Genomic DNA, 25,395 nt, shown 5'->3' on the forward strand with positions numbered 1-25,395 from the left:
GACTGTTTTTCTTCTACTTGAATAGTTAATTTGGATTAAGTTCTATTTGCACATGATGCTACTCCACTGGATTTGATTATTAAAAAGAAAAAAGAGAAAAAAAAAACTTCTAGAGCCTATCAACCTTGAGAAGTACCACAGGTTAGAAAATGCATCCTAGGTCAAGAGCAATTTGTGTAATTTTATGATTGCTTTTGCTTCCACTATCATATATCATATCTGGATGGAATATGTCACAAGTCTGACTTGACAGAACCGACCATGGAAGAGTATCCTAATTTTCAACTGGAAATCACCACTTGGATATCTCAGAGGCATTTCAAATTCAACACACCAATAAATGAGCTCTTATCCTTAACTCTAAACCTGTTCTTCCAGGTTTCTTTGTCTTACAAAATAGTATCATCATTCTCCAAACAGTAAAAGAGAGAAACCACAGAGTCACCCTTGTGAATTCCTTCCTTCATCCCTCCCTATCTAATCCATCCTCAAGTCTGGACATTTTACCTTCTGCTGCTGCTGCTGCTAAGTCACTTCAGTCGTGTCCGACTCTGTGTGACCCCATGGACTACAGCCCACCAGGCTCCTCTGTCCATGGGATTTTCCAGGCAAGAGTACTGGAGTGGGGTGCCATGGCCTTCTCCGTTTTACCTTCTAGGTAGCTCTCAAACACATACACTTTTCTCCATCTCCACTAAAGCTATCTTTACGTAAGTCTATTTCTTGTCTGAGGTACTGTGACAGCTGACCCATCAGTTCAGTTCAGTCACTCAGTCGTGTCCAACTCTTTGCAGCCCCAGGGACTGCAGCATGCCAGGCTTCCCTGTCCATCACCAACACCCAGAGCTTACTCAAACTCATGTCCATCGCGTCAGTGATGCCATCCAACCATCCCATCCCGTCATCCCCTTGTACTCCTGCCGTCAATCTTTCCCAGCAGCAGGGTCTTTTCCAATGAGTCCGTTCTTTGCATCAGGTGGCCAAAGTATTGGAGCTTCAGCTTCAGCATCAATCCTTCCAATGAATATTCAGGACTAATTTCCTTTAGGATGGACTGGTTTCAACTCCTTGCAGCACAAGGAACTCTCAAGAGTCTTCTCCAACATGACAGTTCAAAAGCATCAACTCTTTGGTGCTCAGTTTTCTTTACAGTCCAACTCTCACATCCATATATATACTCTAGTCTCCTAATTGTTCTTCATATTCCATCCATGATCTTTTCAATGTGCCCTTCAGGTCACATCATTCTCTTTAACAAAAACCTCCATTATTTCCCACTGATTTAAGGAAAAGTGTAAACAGCACAGGTGCTAAATGACCTGGACGCTTACCACTTTTCTTCAACAGTAGTCTATGTCTTCCAGCCACACTGGGCTTCTCTGAGCTCCTTTCACTCGCCAAGTTTCAGACCAAAGGGGGCCCTTTTGTGGTTTGTTCTTTATAAACTTTTTAACCGAAATATTATATACATGCACAACTAGAGATGTTTCTTTTAGCTCAATGTAAGAATCATTTATTTTAAAAAAATATTTTACTGAAGAATACAAGAATAAAATATACAACACACATCTAAGAGTAAGGAAATCATTGATAGAGCCCAGTGAACTTTACAGTGAGCCTTTACAAAGTAAAGACACTCAACTGTTACCCAGATCAAGATGCAGGGCCTCTATTATTCCCCTTCCAATGATTAAGCTATTTCAAATCCTAAAAGATGATGCTGTGAAAGTGCTATACTCAATATGCCAGTAAATTTGGGAAACTCAGCAGTGGCCACAGGACTGGTAAAGGTCAGTTTTCAGTCTAATCCCAAAGAAAGGCAATGCCAAAGAGTGTTCAAACTACCACACAATTGCACTCATTTCACATGCCAGCAGAGTAATGCTCAAAATCCTTCAAGCCAGGCTTCAACAGTACATGAACCAAAAACTTCCAGATGTTCAAGCCGGATTTAGAAAAGGCAGAGGAACTAAAGAACAAATTGCAAACATCTGGATCATAGAAAAAATAAGAGAATTCCAGAAAAGTATCTACTTCTGCTTTATTGACTATGCCAAAGACTTTGTGTGTATCATAACAAACTCTGGAAAATTCTGAAAGAGATGGGAATACCAGACCACCTGACCTGCCTCCTCAGAAATCTGTATGCAGGTCAAGAAGCAACAGTTAAAACTAGACATGGAACAACGGACTGGTTCCAAATTGGGAAAGAAGTATGTCAAGGCTGTTTACTGTAACCATGCTTATTTAACTTATATGCAGAGTATATCATGCGAAATGCCAGGCTGGATAAAGCACAAGCTGGAATCAAGACTGCCGGGGAAAACATCAATAAGCTCAAATATGCAGATGACAACACCCTTATGGCAGAAAGTGAAGAGGAACTAAAGAGCCTTTTGATGAAGGTGAAAGAAGAGAGTGAAAAAGCTGGCTTAAAACTCAACATTCAAAAAACAAGTATCATGGCATCCAATCCCATCACTTCATGGCAAACAGATGGGGAAAGAATGGAAACAGTGACAGACTTTATTTTCTTGGACTCCAAAATCACTGCAGACAGTGACTGCGGCCATGAAATTAAAAGATACTCGTTCCTTGGAATAAAAGCTATGACAACACAGAAAGCCTATTAAAAGCAGAGATATTACTTTGCCAACAAAGGTTCATCTAGTCAAAGCTATGGTTTGCTAGGGTTTTTCCAGTAGTCATGTACAGATGTGAGAATTGGACCATAAAGAAAGCTGAGCACTGAAGAATTGATGCTTTTGAATTGTGGCATTGAAGAAAACTCTTGGGAGTCCCTTGGACTGCAAGGAGATCAAACGAGTCAATTCTAAAGGAAATCAATCGTGAATATTCATTGGAATATGATGCTAAAGCTGAAGCTCCAACACTTTGGCCACCTGATGCAAAGAACAGACTCACTGGAAAAGACGTGGCTGCTGAAAAAGATTGATGGCAGGAGGAGAAGGGGACGACAGAGGATGAGATGGTTGGATGGCATCACCGACTCGACAGACATGAGTCTGAGCAAGCTTCAGGAGTTGGTGATGGACAGGGAAGCCTGGTGTGCTGCAGTCCATGGGGTCACAAAGAGTCGGACATGACTGAGCGATTGAACTGAACTGAATCATTAAGTCCTCCCACAAAATGTAACCATTATTCTGATGTTTATCACTATACTAATTTAGCTTTTTATGAAAATTTAAAGGCAAAAGCTTTTGTGTATTTGGCTTTCTCCCCTCCTTTTTCATGAATGTTCTATTCATGAAATTCATCCATGTCATAGTGTACAGCCAAGATCCCATTTTTCTCCCCACTGATGTATATTACTTCATAAATATACTGCACCATTTATCCATTCTACTACTGATGAATGTCTGGCTTACTCCTAGTCTAGGTTTCCAGAAACAATGCTGCAACAGAGTTCTTGTATAGGTCTTTTTGGTGAACATATGAACACATGTCTAAGTGTGAAAACGTGAAGCACAGTGCAAGCGTGTGTTTAGCCTTGGTAGCTATAGCAGAGAGCTGAGTTTTGCAGAAACAATGTAGGCTAACACCTTTGCCTCATCACTCTTATGCATTTCTTAGAATACTGTTGTTAGTATGATTGTTTAAAAAGATCGGACTATGAAAAAACTTCAAACATATACACGATTATAGAACCTGAGCACCTATCACCTATATACAACAGTGACCAATATTTGGCACGTTTGCTCCATATACTCTCCCTCTGCTTCCCCCTTTTTGCTCAACTACCTTGAAGCAAATGCCTGACACGTCATTTCTCCCTTACCTGTGTACATCTCTAAAAAATATGAACATTTCCTTATATAACTACAATACCTTTATCACATGTAACTAAATTTTCAATAATTCCTTGGTATTATCTAATATCCACAAAGTGAACTTTAACATCTATCTCCCCCATTAATGCCTCATGAAGAGAAGAGCTGCTTGTTCTGGCTTATTACTATATTCCCAATGCCTTGTAGCTCTTAACACATCCTACTACTCAAAAACCAGTTCATGGAAATAGATTTAAGTATTCTCAACAACATCTAAGCCTAACTCCAAAGGTTCACAGAGAGAACAGGAAGTTCAGGACCAGGCTCTAGACTGTATGGTCATTCATTAAAGTAGAAACCTAAAACTGACTGTAAAGGTGGAATCTCATTAGAAATGCTCTCCCTCTAAGACATAAAACTTACTTAATGAAGCCTGTTAAAATATATAGCAGATGTCCCATTAAAATCTATGATGCAAGTTCAAGACAAATCTTACAATTTTGAAGCAGTGCAGATGTGTTTTAATAATTAGTTTCTTTAGCTGATTAGCTCTGCTGGGTCAAAATTAGGTCAATTTGCACCCAAAAGTACTAAGAACTGATTCAATACCAAGGAATGAGTTTAAAATTAGTAGGCTTCAAGTGTCAGGAATTTTTCAAAAGCTTTAAAAGAAGACTTAAAGAATACAATTGCAAATAAATGGGCTCATTTTCATGTTTCTTCTTAAACCATTAGAAAAATTTAAAGCTTAATTAAAACATACAATGAAAACAAGGAGTACCATGAGTACTCCTTGAGAACCATGAAAGTTTGAATGGCAAACATTTTAAAGTTTCTTTTATAACATCTATATTATCCTTAAAAAACTGTAACTCAAGACCTGTTCTAAGTACCAGTGTCTCTTAAATATGTTTCTACTGTTTATCAAGTATATCATACTTTTTTAAAATAGAAAAAAAAAAAAGAACTGAGAGATAACACATAATTCAGTTTCAGTTAACTTTTATTTTCATAAAATTCTACTTTTCCTAACTTAAAATCATAAATAACGTAACTTTAAAAAAATTTTTTATTTACTCTTCCTAACTTAAAAAAAAAAAGTTAAATAAGCAGACACAGATTTATCTTCCAGATTTTTAAAGATTTATCTTTAAAAACCCAAGGTTTTTAAAACAAAGCTTTCAGGGACTTCCCTTTCCAGTGTACAAAAGACCCTCTTCTCAATCTGATATAGCTACTACAACAAAACACTGAGTAAATGGAACAACTATATTTTTCAACCATCAAAGAGCTTTGGATACAAATAAATAAAAGTAAGGGATTAGCACTTCCTAGTCGAGCAAACAGTTGCTTTCACCTGAGAGCATCTATCCAATGCAGGGGCAAAGAAGCAAAAATGTGACGGCATAGCAACCTTGCTGGTTCAAGGAAAAACCAACCAATTTTTAATGTCCAAGTCTGGGGTAGTATGGTACAGTGGCTTCTGGAAAATTCTCAAAGGCTTGGCTAGTCCTCTCTGCAAGCTAAGAAAGCTAATGAAGCTGGTGCTTATACTAGAAAGTAGGAAGAAAGAGGTTTTCTTGTGGTGTTTAGATCGCAAAGCCAAAATCATCTGCAACCACACGGTTCACTGGCACCATTAGCATGGTCTTGCTATTCAGCTCTCTTGTTATTCCACAAACTCTTGTCCAGGAAGATGAGGCAGTTTGTTTCAGGTACCTTAAGAAAATCCATGTATATGAACAATAACCCTGTTTCCAACTAACCCTGACAGTAAAATACCCTCTTCTCAAACAGAAGGCTCAACTACACTGTTAACTCTTCAGAACTCAAGCTGAAACCCAACCATTACTATGTCTATGGGCAACCAAAAAAAAAGCACAATGTGAAAGTTGCTGCTGCTAAGTCACTTCAGTCGTGTCCGACTCTGTGCGACCCCATAGACAGCAGCCCACCAGGCTCCCCCGTCCCTGGGATTCTCCAGGCAAGAACACTGGAGTGGGTTGCCATTTCCTTCTCCAATGCATGAAAGTGAAAAGTGAAAGTGAAGTCGCTCAGTCGTGTCCGACTCTGTGCGACCCCATAGACAGCAGCCCACCAGGCTCCCCCGTCCCTGGGATTCTCCAGGCAAGAACACTGGAGTGGGTTGCCATTTCCTTCTCCAATGCATGAAAGTGAAAAGTGAAAGTGAAGTCGCTCAGTTGTGTCCGACTCTTAGTGACCCCATGGACTACAGCCTACCAGGCTCCTCCATCCATGGGATTTTCCAGACAAGAGTATCAGAGTGGGGTGCCACTGCCTTCTCCTGTGAGAGTTGTGAGTTATCTTATTTGGGGCAAAATGAGGACTAAAGCCCAGGAGACAGCATCTTAAGACAGCTCTAAGGAATTGCTTTGAAGAGATGGGGTGGGGAGGGTTAGTACACCTGTCATTTTGGTGAAGGGGGACATGTGCAGTCAAGGACACATTTGGGCAGAGGGTTGCTGCTAGTCACGAGAAAGCTGTTGCTAGCCATGAGGAACAGATATCTCCTTCAATGATTTTAGTGCTTCTCTAGATAAGAGGGATGCAAGAAACTGGTCTCATAAAATCTTACCAAAATATCTATCTGCACGCCCCTGTTTTTCCCAGAGCATGGAGGGCATCATTCCACTCTGAACTCTTTTATAGAGTGTTAAAGGTCAGCGACTGCAGTAGCTAGTGACCTTGTGGAGGCAGAAGGCAATTGACAATTTTTGACTGGCATCACGAACCATGCCAAACCCAGAGCAGAACCTTTCCTCTCCCCTCTAATCCCTTGCTCTGAAATGAGAGATCCTTCAAAAATCAGATCTCCTAAACCTTACAAATATCCTGATTTTGTTCTCCTCCCTGAAGTCAGCTTCATTTTGATGGTCTTTCTATGAAGTTGGAAAAAGGCAGAAGTCTAATTTTATGCTCAAGACCAAGTAAATTAACTGCAGTGGAATCTAGACCCAATCAAGCTCAACTTCAGATACGATAAAAGGGATCAGGTCCTCAGAGTAGCTACCAGACAGAGGTAAGTAAAGGTCCTTCTAGGTGAAAATATTAGATAAGTCTGTACTATCTTTTAACTTGTGTTGGTCAAAAAGTTGGTTCAGATTTTTCTATGTGATCTTATGAAAAAAACCAGAGCAAAGTTTTTTGCCAACCCGACACAATGACTAGCATAAAATACAAAGGTATGAAAAATGAGAAGAAACAGGAAAATCTGACCCACAGTCAAAAGAAAAAGCAATAAAAGTACAATCACAGGCAGCTCATAGAATCAGTAAACAGGTCTTAAAAGAATTATTATATATATGTTAAGCAATTAAGACAAAAAGATTAACCAAAGTGGTTAGAAAGACAAAATATAACTCAAAAAAATCAAAATAAGAATGCTAGAACTAAAAAACATGATATTTAAAATGAAAATATTTATTGGTGACCTTAGCAATAGAAAGAATACAGATAAAGAAAAGACTAGCGAATTAAAAATTAGGTGAACAAAAATTATCCCAAAGTCAAGTTATTACATGGCTACCGTACCTCAGCTTTCTATCAGTCTTTTCATTCTTGGAAACAGAATAGACTTACTTGTTTAAAATACAAATCTTTTTTTTTTTTTGGAGGGGGCAATGATCTTTATCTTTCTTTGTCATGAAATCTTGGCTATAAAATCTGATCACCAACTGTAACTTTTCCATCAGAAAAATACCTCACTTCTGAGCCCCCAAACTCAGACCACCCTATTCATCCCTCTATATTACTATCTTCACTTTTCATACTAAAAGCTAGTCAGTCAGTACCTGCCTCCTCTCCCTTAAGTGTCTTTTCAGGATACAGGAGAGATTTTTTGGTTGTTGTTATCTGTGACCAAACATTTCAAACAAGTATCTGGCACATGGTCAGCATTTCATATTTGTTTAACAAACTGAAATATCTGTTGATACAAAATTTTACATTGTTATAAAGATTTTTAAAAGTTACATTAAAAACCAAATAGCTCTCAAATGCCACTGAACTCTTGCACTTTGATAAAATTCAAAATAAAGACTTTATTGTAAGAGATCATTAAATCCAAAATAAAGGTTACTAAATCCAAATATTTAAAAAGTATGATTTTTTAAATTTAATCCACTGTTTTATGTTTAACAAGTGCAGTAAAAAAATGGCTGGAAAAATATTCTTCTTTAAATGAGGTTTAAAATCATATTAAGGAAAGTTTATACAAACTGAACATTATTCTAGTCCATGCCAATATAGAGGTAGAATAAAAGAAAGCATAATGCTAAAATTAAGATGTAAAAATGATCACTTTAAGAGATGATGCATTAAATAAAAAATCTTTACATGTCAAAGACATTATGTATGTGAGCATGTAATCTGATATAACTAGCTTAAGTATTTTCATTTTTAAGGTATAAACAACTCATTTTTATATGAAAGGAACTATGAGAAGTCATTTAATGTATACCCAGGATTAGGAAAAAGGATGCTTTTCTGTATCTTTATGGAGCTTATTCAGACCTTTTTCAGCTTATATTATATTATCAATATAAATGCTGCTAGAATACAGAGTAAGAGAACATTACACAATTATATAAATGGCATTAAAAAATAAACCTTAACTCACAAGATAAAACACACTGGTTCTAAATTATATAGCTTTAAATCATTTGCTTCTGAACACCTATGAAACTTCCATGAAAATAATGGACTTTATTGTTCATTTACTGCAAGGTTAGACAGGCTGATATGATAGGTAGGAAGTCAGTTGCTAACTAAAGCTGCATTCACTTCAGTTCAGTCTCTCAGTCGTGTCCAACTCTTTGCGACCCTATGAATCACAGCACACCAGGCCTCCCTGTCCATCGAGTCAGTGATGCCATCCAGCCATCTCATCCTCTGTCATCCCCTTCTCCTCCTTGCTCCCAATCCCTCCCAGCATCAAAGTCTTTTCCAATGAGTCAACTCTTCACATGAGGTGGCCAAAGTACTGGAGTTTCAGCTTTAGCTGAAACTTTGGATTTCCTTCCAAAGAAATCCCAGGGATGATCTCCTTCAGAATGGACTGGTTGGATCTCCTTGCAGTCCAAGGGACTCTCAAGAGCCTTCTCCAACACTACAGTTCAAAAGCATCAATTCTTTGGTGCTCAGCTCTCTTCACAGTCCAACTCTCACAGCCATATATGACCACTGGAAAAACCATAGCCTTGACTAGACAGACTTTTGTTGGCAAAGTAATATCTCTGCTTTTGAATATGCTATCTAGGTTGGTCATAACTTTTCTTCCAAGGAGTAAGCGTCTTTTAATTTCATGGCTGCAGTCACCATCTGCAGTGATTTTGGAGCCCCCCAAAATAAAGTCTGACACTGTTTTCCCATCTATTTCCCATATAGTGATGGGGCCAGATGCCATGATCTTCGTTTTCTGAATGTTGAGCTTTATGGGCTTAACTACTAACAGAAATTCTCTATCTTATTTTTTAGCTACGCATTCAGGTTTCAAGCACAAGAAAGAAAGCATTTAATGTATTTGAAGGTTTGTACTTAGCAATACAAAACTGGGTACCTTTCTCTTAACTCTAAGAAAAGCACACCTTTTCCTCCCAGAGCAACTTTCTCCACAAAATCGGGTGCCTTTTTCTTCACTAAGAAAGCCATACCTCTTCCTCCCCAGAGTAACTTTTTCCATCTCTTTACCAGACATTGCTTTTTATTTCCCATATTTTTAATTAATTCTTCTGATTATGTAACAGAATAACTAAATTCCAATTAGGCACTCATCCTCTCTTAATACCTTTATTAATGGATTATTACCAAGTAACCAGGCAAATAATCTAAAAAGTAGCCTTGAAGACTAGGCTTGCAGAGTAGCTCCAGACAGTTGTTAAGTGAAGAGGTTAAGCAGTTGGCACTCTGTCACAGAGCAAATGCTAAATGCCAGGCTGGATGAAGCATAAGCTGGAATCAAGATTGCCAGAGAAATATCAATAACCTCAGATATGCAGATGATACCACCCTTATGGCAGAAAGCAAAGAGGAACAAAGGAGCCTCTTAATGAAGGTGAAAAGGAGAATGAAATAGCTGGCTTAAAACAACATTCAAAAAACTAAGATTATGGCATCTCGTCCCATCTCATAGCAAGTAGATGGGGAAACAATGGGAACAGTGACAGACTTTATTTTCTTGGGCTCTAAAATTACTGCAGACTGTAACTGCAGCCATGACATTTAAAGACTCTTACTCCCTGGAAGAAGAGCTATGACAAACCTAGACAGCGTATTAAGACAGCATATTAAAAAGCAGAGATATCACTTTAATGACAAGGGTCCATATAGTCAAAGTTAAGGTTTATGCACTAGTCTCATATGGATATGAGACTTGGACCATAAAGAAGGATAAGCACCAAAGAAGTGATGCTTTCAAACTGTGCTGTTGGAGAAGGCTTTTGAGAGTCCCTTGGATTGCAAGGAGATCCAAGCAGTCCATCCTAAAAGAAATCAGTCCTGAATATTCATTGGAAGGACTGATGCGGAAGCTGAAGCCCCGATACTTTGGCCACCCGATGTGAAGAGCCGACTCATTGGGAAAGACCCTGATGCTGGGAAAGATTGAAGGCAGGAGGGGAAGGGGATGCAAGAGGACGAGAAGGCTGGATGGCATCACTGATGCAATGGACATGAGTTTGAACAAGCTCTGGGAGATGGTGAAGGACAGGGAAGCCTGGTGTGCTGCAGTCCATGGGGTGGCAAAAGTCGGATACGACTGAGTGACTAAACAACGACAACAGCAAAAGAGCCAAAGATACCTGGAGTAGATACGGGTGGATGGTTGAGATTCACAAACAATGAAAATGCAATACAAGCATTAGGCCATAAAATCTCACTCAAGTCAGGTTCATGTTAGAGTAACATATTTGGAAGCAAAGGCGGGTTTTACGAAATGTACGTGATTAATCAAACAACTATAAGCTTACTCTGACAGCGTAAAGAAAAGATTTTTCTAAGATATACTTTTTCTTTGCTGCAAAGAGGATGGACTATGGGGCTTATTGTAGCCTATGAGTCTGTCAGTCCCACCCCGGATAAAGAGCACACTGTGATCATACACATTCTCTTCCCTCTCCCTCTCAACAACTGCTAGACTACTAGCTGGGAATAAGATTTTTCAAACCTGTTTCAAATAGAGAACATGCAACCTCCTGTCTTTCACACCTGGAAGAACTCATAACGTTTCCCAATGTTCCTTTAATAGTTTGTATGATCCCACTATGAAAGTTTCTTTGGGTTAGGAAAGAGTAAGTGTATTGCTCAAAATATTACAGTGATTTATCTTTTTCTTCACCCATAAAATGGGAATATTAGTATCCATGTAAACTAGTCATTATGCAAACTAAATGAAATAATGCTTTTAAAGTGATTAGCACATTGCCTGACATACAAATGTTCAATGCCTGCTGGATATTATCACCATCAAAGATAATTTATATTGACTATTTGACCACATAGTATCAGAGGAGTTAGCATAAACGTTGAGTACTAAAATTTTTATCTTCAAAACTTGGCACGCAACCAATAAATATGATTTAAGACTATACATTCCTCTCAAGGTGAGTTACAGAACTATTTAGCAGTGTGATCACACACATACGGGTCCCTTCCAATCTCCTGCCACCTTTCTCTCAAACTCTGGGCCAGTCTCAATCCAGACTTTTACATTACAATCATTCAGGCAAGTTGGGAATAAAAATGTAATTCTAAATGGTTCTTCACAGATATGGAACTCCAAATGTACAAGGACAAATGCAGTAACACCTATTTGACACATTATTTTTCAACATAAACATTTTGATTACAATCTTTGGATTAAACAGACTACCAGTTTTTTTCCCTTTTTTCATTCTATTTTACTCTTTTAAATATACAAAATAAAACTAAGATCATCAAAGGATAAATACAATTTCTTTTAACATAAAGCTTCTTTCTTGTACTCTATCCCAAATAACAATAGAAATAATTCTATATAGGTATCTCCTGCTTTTCAAAAGTTCACTTTACACCATGTCCCTTTTAAAAAAGACCTACGTTACTATGTTTTCCCTAACAGAAATAAATTTGAAGAGGATTTTTGCTTTTACAAAAAACGGTGAAAAGCAAAAGTAGCATTCAGTGTTTGTTCTGGAGAGAGTGCCACACTTCTTTCCCAGGATTCACACTAGGCATCTCAGCATCAAGCCACCAGAGCTATGAATTGCATCTACACTTTATACCAATTTAGCTTATGCATCTTTAGCAAGATGTGGTTCTAAGGTAGCTTTCTTCGCTTTACACCACTTCAGTTTACAAAAAGTTTCACAGAACACTCTACTTTCAGATAGCAAGGGAACCCAGCTTATGTGTTATGATACTTTCTCCAGCCTAACACTTCTGTGGCTAAAAGTATTTTCCAAGACTTTCTGTAACTAGGGTACAACATAATCTGCATTCAGCTATGTAGAGGTGTTGAATAAAGATTTGTAAGGAGGAACTGGACAGCATGAGTTGGGTGGTGGGTAGAGGACAGGAACAGAATGGTAGTGAAGTGGTTATGCATCTGGGGCTGTCAGTGGTGGTACCTCAGTGGGCCAGGGGTACTGGGGCTTATTGGGCCTGCAGTGGGGAAGACAGCTTTTGTAGCAGGCCAGTTCTAAGGTGGTGTGGTTCTATAAGTTGTTTCTGGAGGTTCAAAATGTAGCCTATCCTTTAGCTCTGCCACTGTGTCTGGAAATCCTCTTATTTTCTTTAGCAAATTCTTTCTGCTTAAACAAGCTTATCTGGATTCCGTTGTCTGAAACTAAGAACCTCAACCCATACCCAGAAAATAAAAAACATTTCAATAAAACTCAATAAACTCATATAAATAAAGTTCAAAAATATGCACAACTAAAAACAAACACAGTCTTGAGGTCTTCACCAGTTTCATATTTGCTCTACTTTGATTTGTGTGGAGATCACTGCAAGTAGATTTGAAATAATATTATTTAATAGTAGTGGTAATACAACAAGTAACTTCTAAGAGTTACTTTATAGATCAATGGCCATTAATCAAGGTCTCTTTTAGACAGTCTCTCTTCAGCAAGCAGTGTAGGCAAAGTTGGACAGTCAAATGTAAATCAATGAAATTAGAACATATCCTCACACCATACTCAAAAATAAACTGAAAATGGCTTAAAGATTTAAACATAAGGCATGACCCCATAAAACCAGAAGGGAATATAGGCAAGATATTCTCTCACATAAATTGTACCACTGTTTTCTTAGGGCAGTCTCCCAAGGCAATAGAAGTAAAAGGAAAAATAAACAAATGGGACCTAATCAAACATAAGCTTTTGCACAGCAAAGGAAACCATAAGCAAAAGAAAACAACCTACAGACTGGGAGGAAAGATGACCACCACCACCACCACCACCACCACGGGACTAATATCCAAACTATACAACAGCTCATGCAACTCAGGAACAAAAAACAACTCAACCAAAAAAGGGGCAGAAGACCTAAATAAACGACCTAAATAAGGACCTAAATTTCTCCAAAGAACAAATACAGATGGCCGACAGGCACATGAAAAGATGCTCAATATCACTAATTATTAAAGGAATGTAAATCAAATCTCAGTCGGTAAAGAGTCTACCTGCAATGCAGGTGCCCTGGGTTTGATCCCTGGAGAAGGGAACGAGTACGCACTCCAGAATTCTCGCCTGGAGAATTCCATGGACAGAGGAGGCTGGTGGGCTCAGTCCATGGGGTCACAAAGAGTCGGACATGACTGAATGACTAACTTTCACTTTTCAAATCAAAACTACAACAAGGTACCACCTCACACCAGTCAGAATGGTCACCATTAAAAATCAACAAATAACAAATGCTGGAGAGGGTGTGGAGAAAAGGGAATCCTCCTACATTGTTGGTGGGAATGTACATTGGTATAGCTACTATGGAAAGCCATATGGAGGTTGCTAAAAAAACATGCGATTCAGCAATCCCACTCCTAGGCACATATCTAGAAAAAACTATAACTCAAAAAGATACACGTACCCCTATGTTCATAATAGCACTATTCATAATAACCGAAACACGAAAGCAACCTAAATGTTAACAGATGAATGGATAAAAAAGATGAGGTACAGATATACACAACGGAATACTCCTTAGCCATAGAAAAAGAATGAGATAATGCCATTTGCAGCAACAAGGATGGACCCAGAGATGATCATACTAACTGAAGTAAGTCAGAGGACAAACATAATATGACAGCAATTGTATGTGGAATCTAAAATATGACACAAATGGAATTATCTACAAAACAGAAACAGACCCATGGATACAGAGAACAGACTGTGGTTTGGTGTAGTGGGGAGGGATGGAGTGGGTGGTTGGGATTAGCAGATGCAAAGTATTATATACAGAAGGGATAAACAAGGTCCTACTGTATACCACAGGGAACTATATTCAATATTGTATAATAAACCATAATGAAAAAGAATATGAAAAAGAATGTATATATATGTATAACTGAATCACTCTGCTGTACAGCAGAAATTAACACATTTGTAAATCAACCACACTTCAATAAAATATTTTTTTTAAAAACGAGGTCATTTTTAACACTCAAGGATTATGAATATCAAAACACAGAGTAAGTCTAGGAGTTAAAGGCTGTAGTCTGTAATTTCAACTGACCAAATAACTTCAGTTTCTATTAATAAAAAGCAGAATTAGAAAGTCTGGGATAAACAAATGGGAAAAATGAAATTTTGCTTTTCACCAATTAAATACATTAATATAATGGGTGCTTAACAATCATAAGTCTGGGATTTAGATTTTTTTTTAAACTATAAAACCAACTTTGATGAAAAAAAGACTTTCTCATAACATCAAAGAATAGCTAAAACATTTTTGGATATAAAATAATTATTGGCTCAAAATGAACTGAAAAAACTCTTGAAGAAATCATATAATCTTTGTACGTTGATCTGAGCAAAGTATTTAAAAGAATCAGGTTGAAGAGTCAAAGTTTACATGACTATAATCTGTTTCACAGTTTCTGACGATACGGTTTTCAATAAAATTTTTCATTTTGAAGATATAGTTAGTATTTTTTAAACCATGTAATTAAATTTTAAGATGATAAAAATATACCTATAATACCTATGTAAATTTATACGTTGGTAAGGAAAGGTCCACATTTTGTTAACATTCTAAGTCTCCTGGTAAAGGTATATACTGTAAACTTAGTGTTAATACACATTTAGAAATTATTTAAGAAAAATTAATGTATTTTAGTAATAACATTTCTGGCTACATTGTAGGTGCTTTCACATGTTATACCTCACTAATCTATACAATTAGTCTTCAACACAGAAAGAATAACCATTTTTCTTAAAGCAGTTAATTAGTCTGCAGTACTAACTACCTAGGTAAGCTGAACAAAGTAACAAACTATGGAGTGGCAGAACCAAATGTGAATCTAGATTTGTCTAACTTTTCTAAAACATCTACTTATTTCTATTAGAGCAGGCTGAATCTTTCAAGACAGGTACACCATCAGTTTCTTCATTATTTTTCTCACAGGAATATAAAATATTATACCAAATGATCATCTTATTTCCATCTAAATTGAGTGTTAAGAGTCAGTGAGAGGAGCAGGGCATTTCCCTTTTATCTATGAAGATAAAGTTGAGTGTTCTCCATTAATTATATAAGTAACAGTGAAGAGTTTATAAAGAAATATCACTATGTAAACATGGTTTCCTAATACTCTCTCTTCTCAACTTTCTGAAGTCTACTGACTTATTAAAACAGATCTATTCAACAGACAGATTCGATAGACTGTCAAAGGCAATAGTCTTTTTCATTTATCACAAGTCTGGTAATTAATTCATTAGCCTGCCAATCAACCACACTACTAGAGAGATTTGTGAAAGTAGAATGAAACAGCTTACCGTGCACAATGATGTCTCTGTGATTTTTAGGGTAAAATCTGAAGAAAATTCCAAATCTGAGACAGATGTCGTATGACAATCTATATGCTACCCATGAAAAAAAAAAGAGTAGAGGGAAGGATTTAGTAAAAATAGTAAAAACAAAATCAGAAACACATAAATATTTCTTTTTATGCAAAAAAATTACTGTAAGCCAATGCTTTGCAAACTTTAATCACCCACACTCCACTTTGGGGATTATTTCTAAACTTAAGGGCTACTAGCACTAATATATAATTATATCTTCTTTTAATCAAATTAGTATTTTTTACTTAGACTTGTTATATGAATAATATATATCAAATCATGGCTCTGTTGTGCTAAAGTTTTTTCTAAGATAGATTAAGATACTCTCAAATAAAAAGTGTTTTCCTTGTTCCAACCAAAATCATTTTGTAAACCACCAGTGGTACACATTGACAATAAATTATGTGGTAAGTCAATCTTTTTTGTAGGAAATGCCAACTTGAAAACATATGCTATTTAGAAGAACAAGATGTTTTAGAATTCATTTTTGCAAGTGCATTTGAAGTTTGTTAGACATTAAGAACAACCATAACAATTCCAAACAATGAACAAAATCAACTATGAAGATTCACTTCAGGGAAAAAAATGGCCAAATACCCTTATTTTCCTGTTCTGTCCTAGTTCAAAGCTTTCTCCATTTCACTATGGAGAGTAGATGGACTTGGGTACAGCAGTGTGACCAAAGGATGCTGCGCTGTGAAGGCTGTCATTGGCATTTGGCTGACCATGAATAGGTTGTAACACAGTGAACACAATTCACACGACTACTTGAGGCATTACTCTATTTTAAACAGTGAGCAAATTTTAAAGAAGCTACATTGTGGTTGCCTTTTATTTATAACAGGATTGGGGAATACAGAACAGGCAACATTTACCTAAACAAACAAAAAGAAAAAGGATATGTATACTTTTTAAACACCTTGGTTTATCAGTCCTAAATTTTCTATTTCAACTATCTTATTTACCCATAGCATTTTGGGGAATTAAGCCAAGAAATAACTAGAAAGAGAAATTAGCACCACGACATGGGACCCTTCTCTTTCTGTTCCATCTTAAGACTGAATTGGCTATAACCATACACCCTCCCTGAGTGGAAGAATCCAAATAGATCCTTTACACTCAGTGTACCAGGGCACTGAACAGTCCTATAGTCATTAACCATGCTATATTTTTTTTTCTTAAATGAACGCAATTTTAATCAGCTTGTTTTCTTGTTGAGAAACTTTACATATTAAGACTTTATCCACTTAAGAAAATTAATGAACTTTTACTGAGTATCTACTGAATATTTTGTGCCAAGAATAATTATTGATACTATGAAAGTAACAGTGTGACTAAAAAGAGACAGTGTTCTGAATTTAATACTAAACAAGCTATATTTATTTAATTATACAATTGAAATAGATAAATTAAGGAGTCTTTCACCAAAACCAACAGTACTATCACTAACGGCAAAATTACTCAACCTATGCAAATTCGACATAGCAAATTGTCAATAAAACTAGAGATTAACATGGTGAAAAATATAAAATTTAAAACAGCAGGGTTTTAGTCTCATGGACATAGTCACTATAATTACTTAATCTGAACGGAGGAAATCTGAATGAGAAGTTAAACTGTGTGAAACATACATGAATGAATAACCTGGCTGTAAATAAGAAGCTTAGAACTAAGGGCAGGAGGTGGTGGTAAAGCAGAAACGACACTACAACAGGACTTTCTGCCTTTACTAAGTCAATGATTCAAGCCTTCAGTGTAAGAAACTTTACTACATAAAGAGAAGTGATTCCAAACGGATGGCACAGTCAACTGGTAAATATTATGACATCAAGTTGCTTTAATTAAAATGAAGAATGATTAGTTTTGAAGACCCATACTTAAAATCAATTCATTAATTTGAAATACTAACCTCATAAATGAAAAATAATAAAAAGCCACATCGTTAAAGAAAATTAGGTAAGTACCCACCTTAATACTACAGGCGTCTGAAATAAGTGTCTTTGGATCTAAAATATCCACCACAGCCTCCGGAATGACTGCCTTCTTCATGCAGGACATGTTGAAGCCATAGACGTCATCCCAAAAAGCAATTCTATCAGCATGCTTATTCGTATCACTTACTGCCACAAGGCTGATAGTGCAAATATCAGGGTAGACTGTAACAAATAAAACACCCAACAATTTAGTGTTATCTGCCTTTATAACAAAATATAATCATTAGGCTAACCAGAAATACCAAACCCAAAGTAGAGATTACTAGCAATTGATTACTAGCAATGGAGGGTAGTAAGATTAAAATAAGGATTTCAATGATGAGCTCCTATTCAAATTATTTTAAAAGGATGACACAATCTTGAAATTATTAATATTAAACATGCTAACTGTAAAGAGGTACTAGATTTTTACCTTATATGTTCTTTTGAAACGTGTAAAGACAAGTCATTTCTAAAGATGTTATGTGACATGTAAAGAAAATTATGGGACAGAATTTTATAGTTGTGCAGACCAGTTCATATTACCCTCTCTTATTTATTATAAAAGGTAAATATTTATGAGCACTAAATATGTGCCAGTAAGTTACTCTAATTTACAGACTGTGGATACATGACCCTACTCAAACTTACATTTATATAATTTTGACAAATAAACTGACAATTATTTGTGATGTAATAAATACTAAGAAAGGGGAAGCATAAGGTACTAAGAGACCTATAGAAAAGAAAAACAAAAAACAAAAAACCCCAGCTAACTCAGGTTTATGGCAGGGAAACAAATTATTACGATGAGAGCTGAAGAACAAGTAAGTTTGGAATGTTTGGGGGGGAGGGGGAAGATATGTTCTAGGTAGGGTGGGCAGTGGGCATCTAGGGACATAGTACACTCCAACTTGAGAGGAATAAGTAAGGAATACTAAGCTACAAAGCTAAGTAAAACCAAAAAAAATAAAGCCAGGGCTGAGTAAACCACATTAATAAACTGGACTTTATTCTGAGAATAAGGATAAGCCAGTGAAAAATTTTCTATGAGGAAGCACCTGGTCAAATTTTGGTTTCAGAAAAGCCACCTGGAGTGCAATGTGGAGAATAAATGGTAGGAAGCAAGACTTAAAGAGGCACTTGTAATAATTCAGCTGATCTGAAGCAGAGTGACGGCTGTGGGAATGGAAATGAGGAGATACAGTCAAGGTAAGTTTAGGAGGCAGAACTTAGACTGTAAGACAGGCTGGCTAAGAAAGCGAGAAAACAGGAAAGAGGCAAGGATGACACGATTTATACTTAGTGACTCGGCAAACTATGGTACTAACCAGGGAAACAGCAAATAAAATAAGGGCAGATTCAAGAGGAATATGGGAGTTTAATGCTTAGACAAATAGGTAAAAATATCCAAATACCAGCTGACACACAGGCCTGGATCACAAAAGAGGTTATCTGGATTCAATACCAAGAGAGTAAGTGTTAAGAGAGGTAGGGGAATAGTGTGTTCAGAGAGACTTTTTTTTTAGTTTCGGCTGTTCTGGTCTTCATTGCTGTGTGTAGTTTCAGAGAACAGAGGCTGCTCTCTAGTTGTGGTGAGTGGGCTTCTCACGGTGGGGGCCTCTTTTGTTGCGCAGCATGAGCTCTAGCTCAGCAGTTGTGGCGCATGGACTTAGTAGCTCCATGGCATGTACGATCTTCTCGGATAAGGGAATGAACCTGTGTCCTTTGCATTGCCAGGGGGATTCTTTACTACTGAGCCACCAGGGAAGCTGAGAGAAACCCTCTTCTAGTAACAAGTAAAAGTCTACAGCATAAAAATTTTAAAACAATACTGATGCTTTTTGGACTAACAATAAAATTAACTTTGTCCTTCAAATGTCAACATTTAGGGAATTTGTGAATTAAAATATAAAGTACACATTACTGTATCAACACACCGAAAGCAAGTACATGTGTGCCACAGAAACAAAAGAAATAATTTCACTATTATTAACTTAGCCTTCAGACTTAAACATCAGAGAAATAACTCTCCTTCCTCCAAACTTTCTCTCCACAGCTGTAGGAATTTTATTATTCAATGACAGCAGTACTAAATTATCTTCTAAATAAAGCCCATGATAAGATCTGTTGACAACGAAGCAACTGCTTCTTCCAAACCTGACATCTGAGATACCCAGAAAAAAAAACCTGGTGCTATGATACTGATACGTTTCCCAAGTCTTGTCTAAAGCAGCAAGTGAGTCAGGTGTGACAGCTCCCCCGGGCTGGAGTTGACTGCTGGGTAACCTGGATTACTTCTATTTTCCTCTTCCTCCACTAATGTGGTAAGCCTCTTGACTTGTGTTTAAATTTCTGACTGATATAAATTCTTCAAAGTAAAAGATATGCTACTGCAAACGGTGATTCAGCAAGAGTTATCTGCTATAGGAAAGGTATGCATGTTTAGTTTCTGAACCAGGTCCTTATGATGAGGAACACTGAAGAAGAAATAGAAGCAACTTTAGATATCTGGGTCAGGAAGATCCCCTGGAGAAGGAAATGGCATCCCACTCCAGTATTCTTGCCTGGAGAATGCCATGGACTGAGGAGACTGGTAGGCTATAGTCCATGGGGTTGCAAGAGCTGGACACAACCTAGCAACTAAACCAAAACCAAGTTTTTTATGTACACTTTGTCAGACTTAATATGACCATCACAGAAACTTTCCAACATTATGTCCTGTAGTTTCACCCTTAAAGAGGAACATAATAGATCAGGGGTCAGCAAACATTTTATATAAAGTGACTGTATTAGGTTTTGTAAGCTATATGGTCTTTACTGAAACTATTAATCTCTGGTGTGCTATGATGTAAAAGCCCCACAGATAATTATAAATACATGAGCATGGCTATTTTCTAATAAAACTTTATCTACAAAAATAAGCAGGACACTAGGTATCAGTTCAGTTCAGTCCCTCAGTCATTTCCAACTCTCTGCAAACCCATGGACTGCAGTCCTGCACACCAGGCTTCCCTGTCCATCATCACCAACTCCCGGAGCTTGCTCAAAATCATGTCCATCGAGTCAGTGATGCCATCCAACCGTCTCATTCTCTGTCATCCCCTTCTTCTCCCACCTTCAATCTTTCCCAGCATCAGGGTATTATCAAATGACTCAGTTCTTCGCATCAGGTGGCCAAAGTATTGGAGTTTCAGCTTCAGCATCAGTCCTTCCAATGAATATTCAGGACTGATCTCCTTTAGAATGGACTGGTTGGATCTCCTTGCAGTCCAAGGGACTCTCAAGAGTCTTCTCCAACACCACAGTTCAAAAGCATCAATTCTTCGGTGCTCAGCTTTCTTCATAGTCCAACTCTCACACCCATACATGACTACTGGAAACACCACAGCTTTGACTAGACGGACCTTTGTTACAGGCAAAGTAATGTCTCTGCTTTTTAACATGCTCTCTAGGTTGGTCATAACTTTTCTTCCAAGGAGCAAGAGTCTTATGGATATTCCTAATACAGATGAGGCAGTGTATAATTCTTCTATTTTAGAATATTATTAAAAATCTAGTGGACTTAAAATACTATCTAGCCTTTTCTAGAAATGTCCAAAATCAGGCACTGAATCAAGTAATATGATGTACTCATTAGTAATAGCATTAAGAAATAAGGATAACTTTTCCACTGTTTTTATAAGGAAAAACTCAGTTACTAAACTAATTAAAAAGCAATTCTGATATTAGAGAAATGCAAATCAAAACTACAATGAGGTATCACCTCACACTAGTCAGAATGACCATCATTAAAGATTCTACAAACGATAAATTCTGGAGTGGATGTGGAGAGAAGGGAACCCTCTTGCTACTGGTGGGAATATAAATTGATACAGTCACTATGGAGAACAGTATGGAGATTCCTTAAACAACTAGGAATAGAACTACCGTATGACACAAAAATCCCACTACTGGGCATATACCCTGAGAAAACCATAACTGAAAAAGATGCAAGTACCCAAATGTTTGTGGCAGCACTTTTTACAACAGCCAGTACATGGAAGCAACCTAGATGTCCATCGACAGATGAATCTTACAGAAATCGTGGTGTGTGTGTGTGTGTGTGTGTGTGTGTGTGTGTGTGTGTAATGGAATATTACTCAACTATAAAAAAGAACACATTAGAGTCAATCCTAATGAGGTGGTTGAACCTAGCCTATTATACAGAGTAAAGTAAGTCAGAAAGACATTGTATATTAACACATGCGTATGGAATCTAGAAAGACAGTACTGATGAACCTATCTGCAGGGCAGCAAGGGAGACAGAAACATAGGGAACAGACTTGTGGACGCAGCTGGGGAAGGAGAGGGTGGGACGAATCGAGAGAACAGCATGGAAACATATGTATCACTATATGTAAAATAGATAGCAAGTGGGAATTTGCTGTGTGACACAGGAGCTTAACTCAGTGCTCAGGGACAACCCAGAGATGTGGGATGGAGAGGGAGATGGAAGGGGAGTTGAGGAGGGAGGGGATATATGTATATCTGGGGCCGATTCATGTTGATGTATGGCAAAAACCAACACAATACTGTAAAGCAATTATTCTCCAATTTAAAAAAATTGCTCACACAATTAGCAGATTATAGGAAGTAACAACAACATATTTTAACTGTTAAACAATTTAAAAAATATGTTGGTAATAAGAAGAAACAGACTAAAGAGGAATATGATTTAATTTTTTGAAGTTTATTTTTCAAGCTAATTATCGAATATATTTCACAAAGATATAAAAAATCATGGCCTCTGTATGTGTTAGAATTTAGAAATAAGTTTTTATCTTTCAGTTAGTAAGATATATGAATATTCATGAAAGACCTACTATCAGTGCTATAGGTCAATTTGATTCTTTATCCACCTCCTCACAGCTGGCTAACATTTTGGGCCACCTGCCAGAATCCTGACTAACCCTTTACCTTCACATTCTGACACATTTGTCATCTGATTTTTGTCAGATGGAAGCATAATTGAATAATTATTCCCTCTTGTAGGTGAAATTAACAAAGCACTGACTGGACAAAAGCCTTCTCTTAGCAGACCATTTATAAATTCATGGCTTTGACATCTGTGTCCTTCTCGATTCATTGCCCAGAATTCATTTGTCACTAGAACAGCTCACATGGTGAACAGATAAAGATGGGAACTCCTTTATCCCTTAGAAATGCCTCACAAACTTTTGAACACTAAAGGATAAGACTGAGACGCATGAAGAAACTACTCCTAGTAAACACTAGCATCATTGTTTGTATGTAAGTAACCAGAGAAGGAAAAGGTTTATAACAAAAAGGAGATAATAAATAAGTCAATATAGACTGTTCTTTTCACAGTATATGAACCACATAGAGGAAAACTTCAGTGAAATAATAGTCAATGATAAAATGACTATCATACATCAAGGAAAATGTACTACTAGGTAACTACATCATCAAATAATCGCAGAGTTTTAAAACATTAATTTCAATTTATATAATAAGGTTATCTTAAAAATCAACTGTTTATTTGGAAATTGCAACTTTTCTCATCATTAACTTATAATAAATACTGACTGGGTCCACTCTAAAGCTTAGCTAGGCTAAATTGTGGCTGTAATATACACTGAAAAAATTATACTAAAAAAGGTAGAAAATGACAGTACTACAATATCACTGAACAAAACCAAAATAATAAATGTGGGCAAAATGAATCTGAAGATGAGGAAGTACACAGTGAATTATGGAAATACTGAAGGAAACCTCTAAGCACTATGACACAGACTCAGTGACTGATTATACTGAGATAAGTTATGTAAAAGTACTAGACAAAAGACAGGTGAAAATGCCTAAACTGATTGCAAACTTTTATAATGTATAAATTTAACATGAATCTCATGTTTATCAGCTAAAACTCAGGAGTGGAATTAACTTTTATTGAGCAACTACTTTATGTCAAGCACCTCATTTAGACTTTTGACTGATTCTATAAAGCTAGATTATAATCTTCATTTTTAAGATAAGGAACCTGAAGTTCAGAGGAATAAAGTAACTTTCCAAAATTACTGTTAATCAGCTAACTAGGTAACTAGTCATCTGATGAAGCAGGGATTTAATTCGAGGTCTGACTGCAAAATTTTGTGCTTTCCATTATTCATGATGCCACATTTTGTGCTTTTCAAACAGAGAAAAAGTAAAGAGGAACTCAACTGCCCTAATGAGCACCTGTTGGAAAAGAATGAGGAAAGAGAAAAGTGTTAAGGAAGATTAGAGATAATAAAAACTTCAGGGCAAAGTGAGGAAAATGGGAATGTTCTGCCTTACCCATTCCATCTGAGTAAAGGAATAAGGTGATAAAGCAAAGAGAGACACTAAAAAGGAGAGCAACCAAGCAGAAATGGGGGAGGAGTCAATACACTCTAGAGTTCAGCTTGCAAGGGAAAGGCATTTGTAAACCTGGAACTCATAACAGAGGCAATTTCTTATTAGCATAGACCAGGATTCCAATGTATGTATCTGCCACTCTGTTCTGCTGCCCTCTTCTGAACTGTGCATGAGATTTCCTGTTATGAGACAGATCTGCTTTCTTTTACAGAAGCTGAAAATGAGAAAAAGTTGCTTTCCCTCCTTTGCAAGTTGGGCACGAGTCCATGACTGAGGCTCCACTAATGATACACACCTAAATCTCTGCCTACTTTTCAGAGGCAGCAATACCTACTACTGTGTATTGTTGCTGTTTACTTGCTAAATCATGTCAGACTCTGCAATCCCATGCACAGTAGCCCTCCAGGCTCCTCTGTCCATGGGATTACCCAGGCAAGAATACTGGAGTGGGATGCCACTTCCTTCTCCAGGGCATCTTTCCGACCCTGGAACCCAACCTGAGTCTCCTGCTAGGCAGGCGGATTCTTTACCACTGAACCACCACGGAAGTCCACTACTGTGTACACCTTAAATAAATTTGAAAAACAGGATGATTCCCCAAGTTTTGGGTCAAAAGTATCTGATGTGGTTTTTGGTTCCAAAGTATCCGGAATTCTAATAAAAGGTCCCAGACATTGTGATGGTCTGTCAAGGTCAGGAAATGACGACTTAGGAAACGGCTGTCTTAAAACTCTGCTTTGCATAAACAAAGTTCTCAACTTGATAATCCTGACAATTTATAAATTAGAGAAGCGGTATACTGAGGACCTCATAAGGAAGTTGAGTTTTGTTCTGACTGTATGAGAGGGGAAGAAAACTTTCATTTTCCTTGTAATGAAAGGCAATGAAAATAACATTCTTTTCCAATACCAGAGAAGATGTCTCCTTTAATGGGCCTCTACATTTCTATGCAACATTATAATTTTACAAAACCGTTATCAGTTCTGAGGATGTTTCAAAGAAACAAATTATTTCTTCATGCTCCAACAGTATTAATTAGTCCAATTCTCGAGGATGCGAACTCTGATTACGACTAAAAGTGGAGTCTGCTAGGCTTCTACAGATAAATTTACTATTTTCCCTTTTATAATGAGAAGATATTTCATGGGGGAGATTCTCAGAAACAAACAACTTAAGTAT

The 25,395-nt window shown here is 37.1% G+C and overlaps 1 protein-coding gene across 1 annotated transcript in view; it reads right to left on the reverse strand.

The window, feature by feature from the left end:
- Positions 1 to 25,395, reverse strand: part of PRMT3 (protein arginine methyltransferase 3) — a 121,845-nt gene that overhangs the window by 30,169 nt on the left and 66,281 nt on the right. Inside the window, exons 12-13 of the mRNA XM_010858410.1 lie at positions 17,816 to 18,003; positions 15,782 to 15,868 (exon numbers count right to left, since the gene is read on the reverse strand). Of these exons, the coding sequence (XP_010856712.1) occupies positions 15,782 to 15,868; positions 17,816 to 18,003 (275 nt within the window). The remainder of the gene's footprint in view (positions 1 to 15,781; positions 15,869 to 17,815; positions 18,004 to 25,395) is intronic.

The sequence above is a fragment of the Bison bison genome, unplaced genomic scaffold, assembly GCF_000754665.1.
Source record: "Bison bison bison isolate TAMUID 2011002044 unplaced genomic scaffold, Bison_UMD1.0 scf7180017864388, whole genome shotgun sequence".
NCBI classification, from domain to species: domain Eukaryota; kingdom Metazoa; phylum Chordata; class Mammalia; order Artiodactyla; family Bovidae; genus Bison; species Bison bison.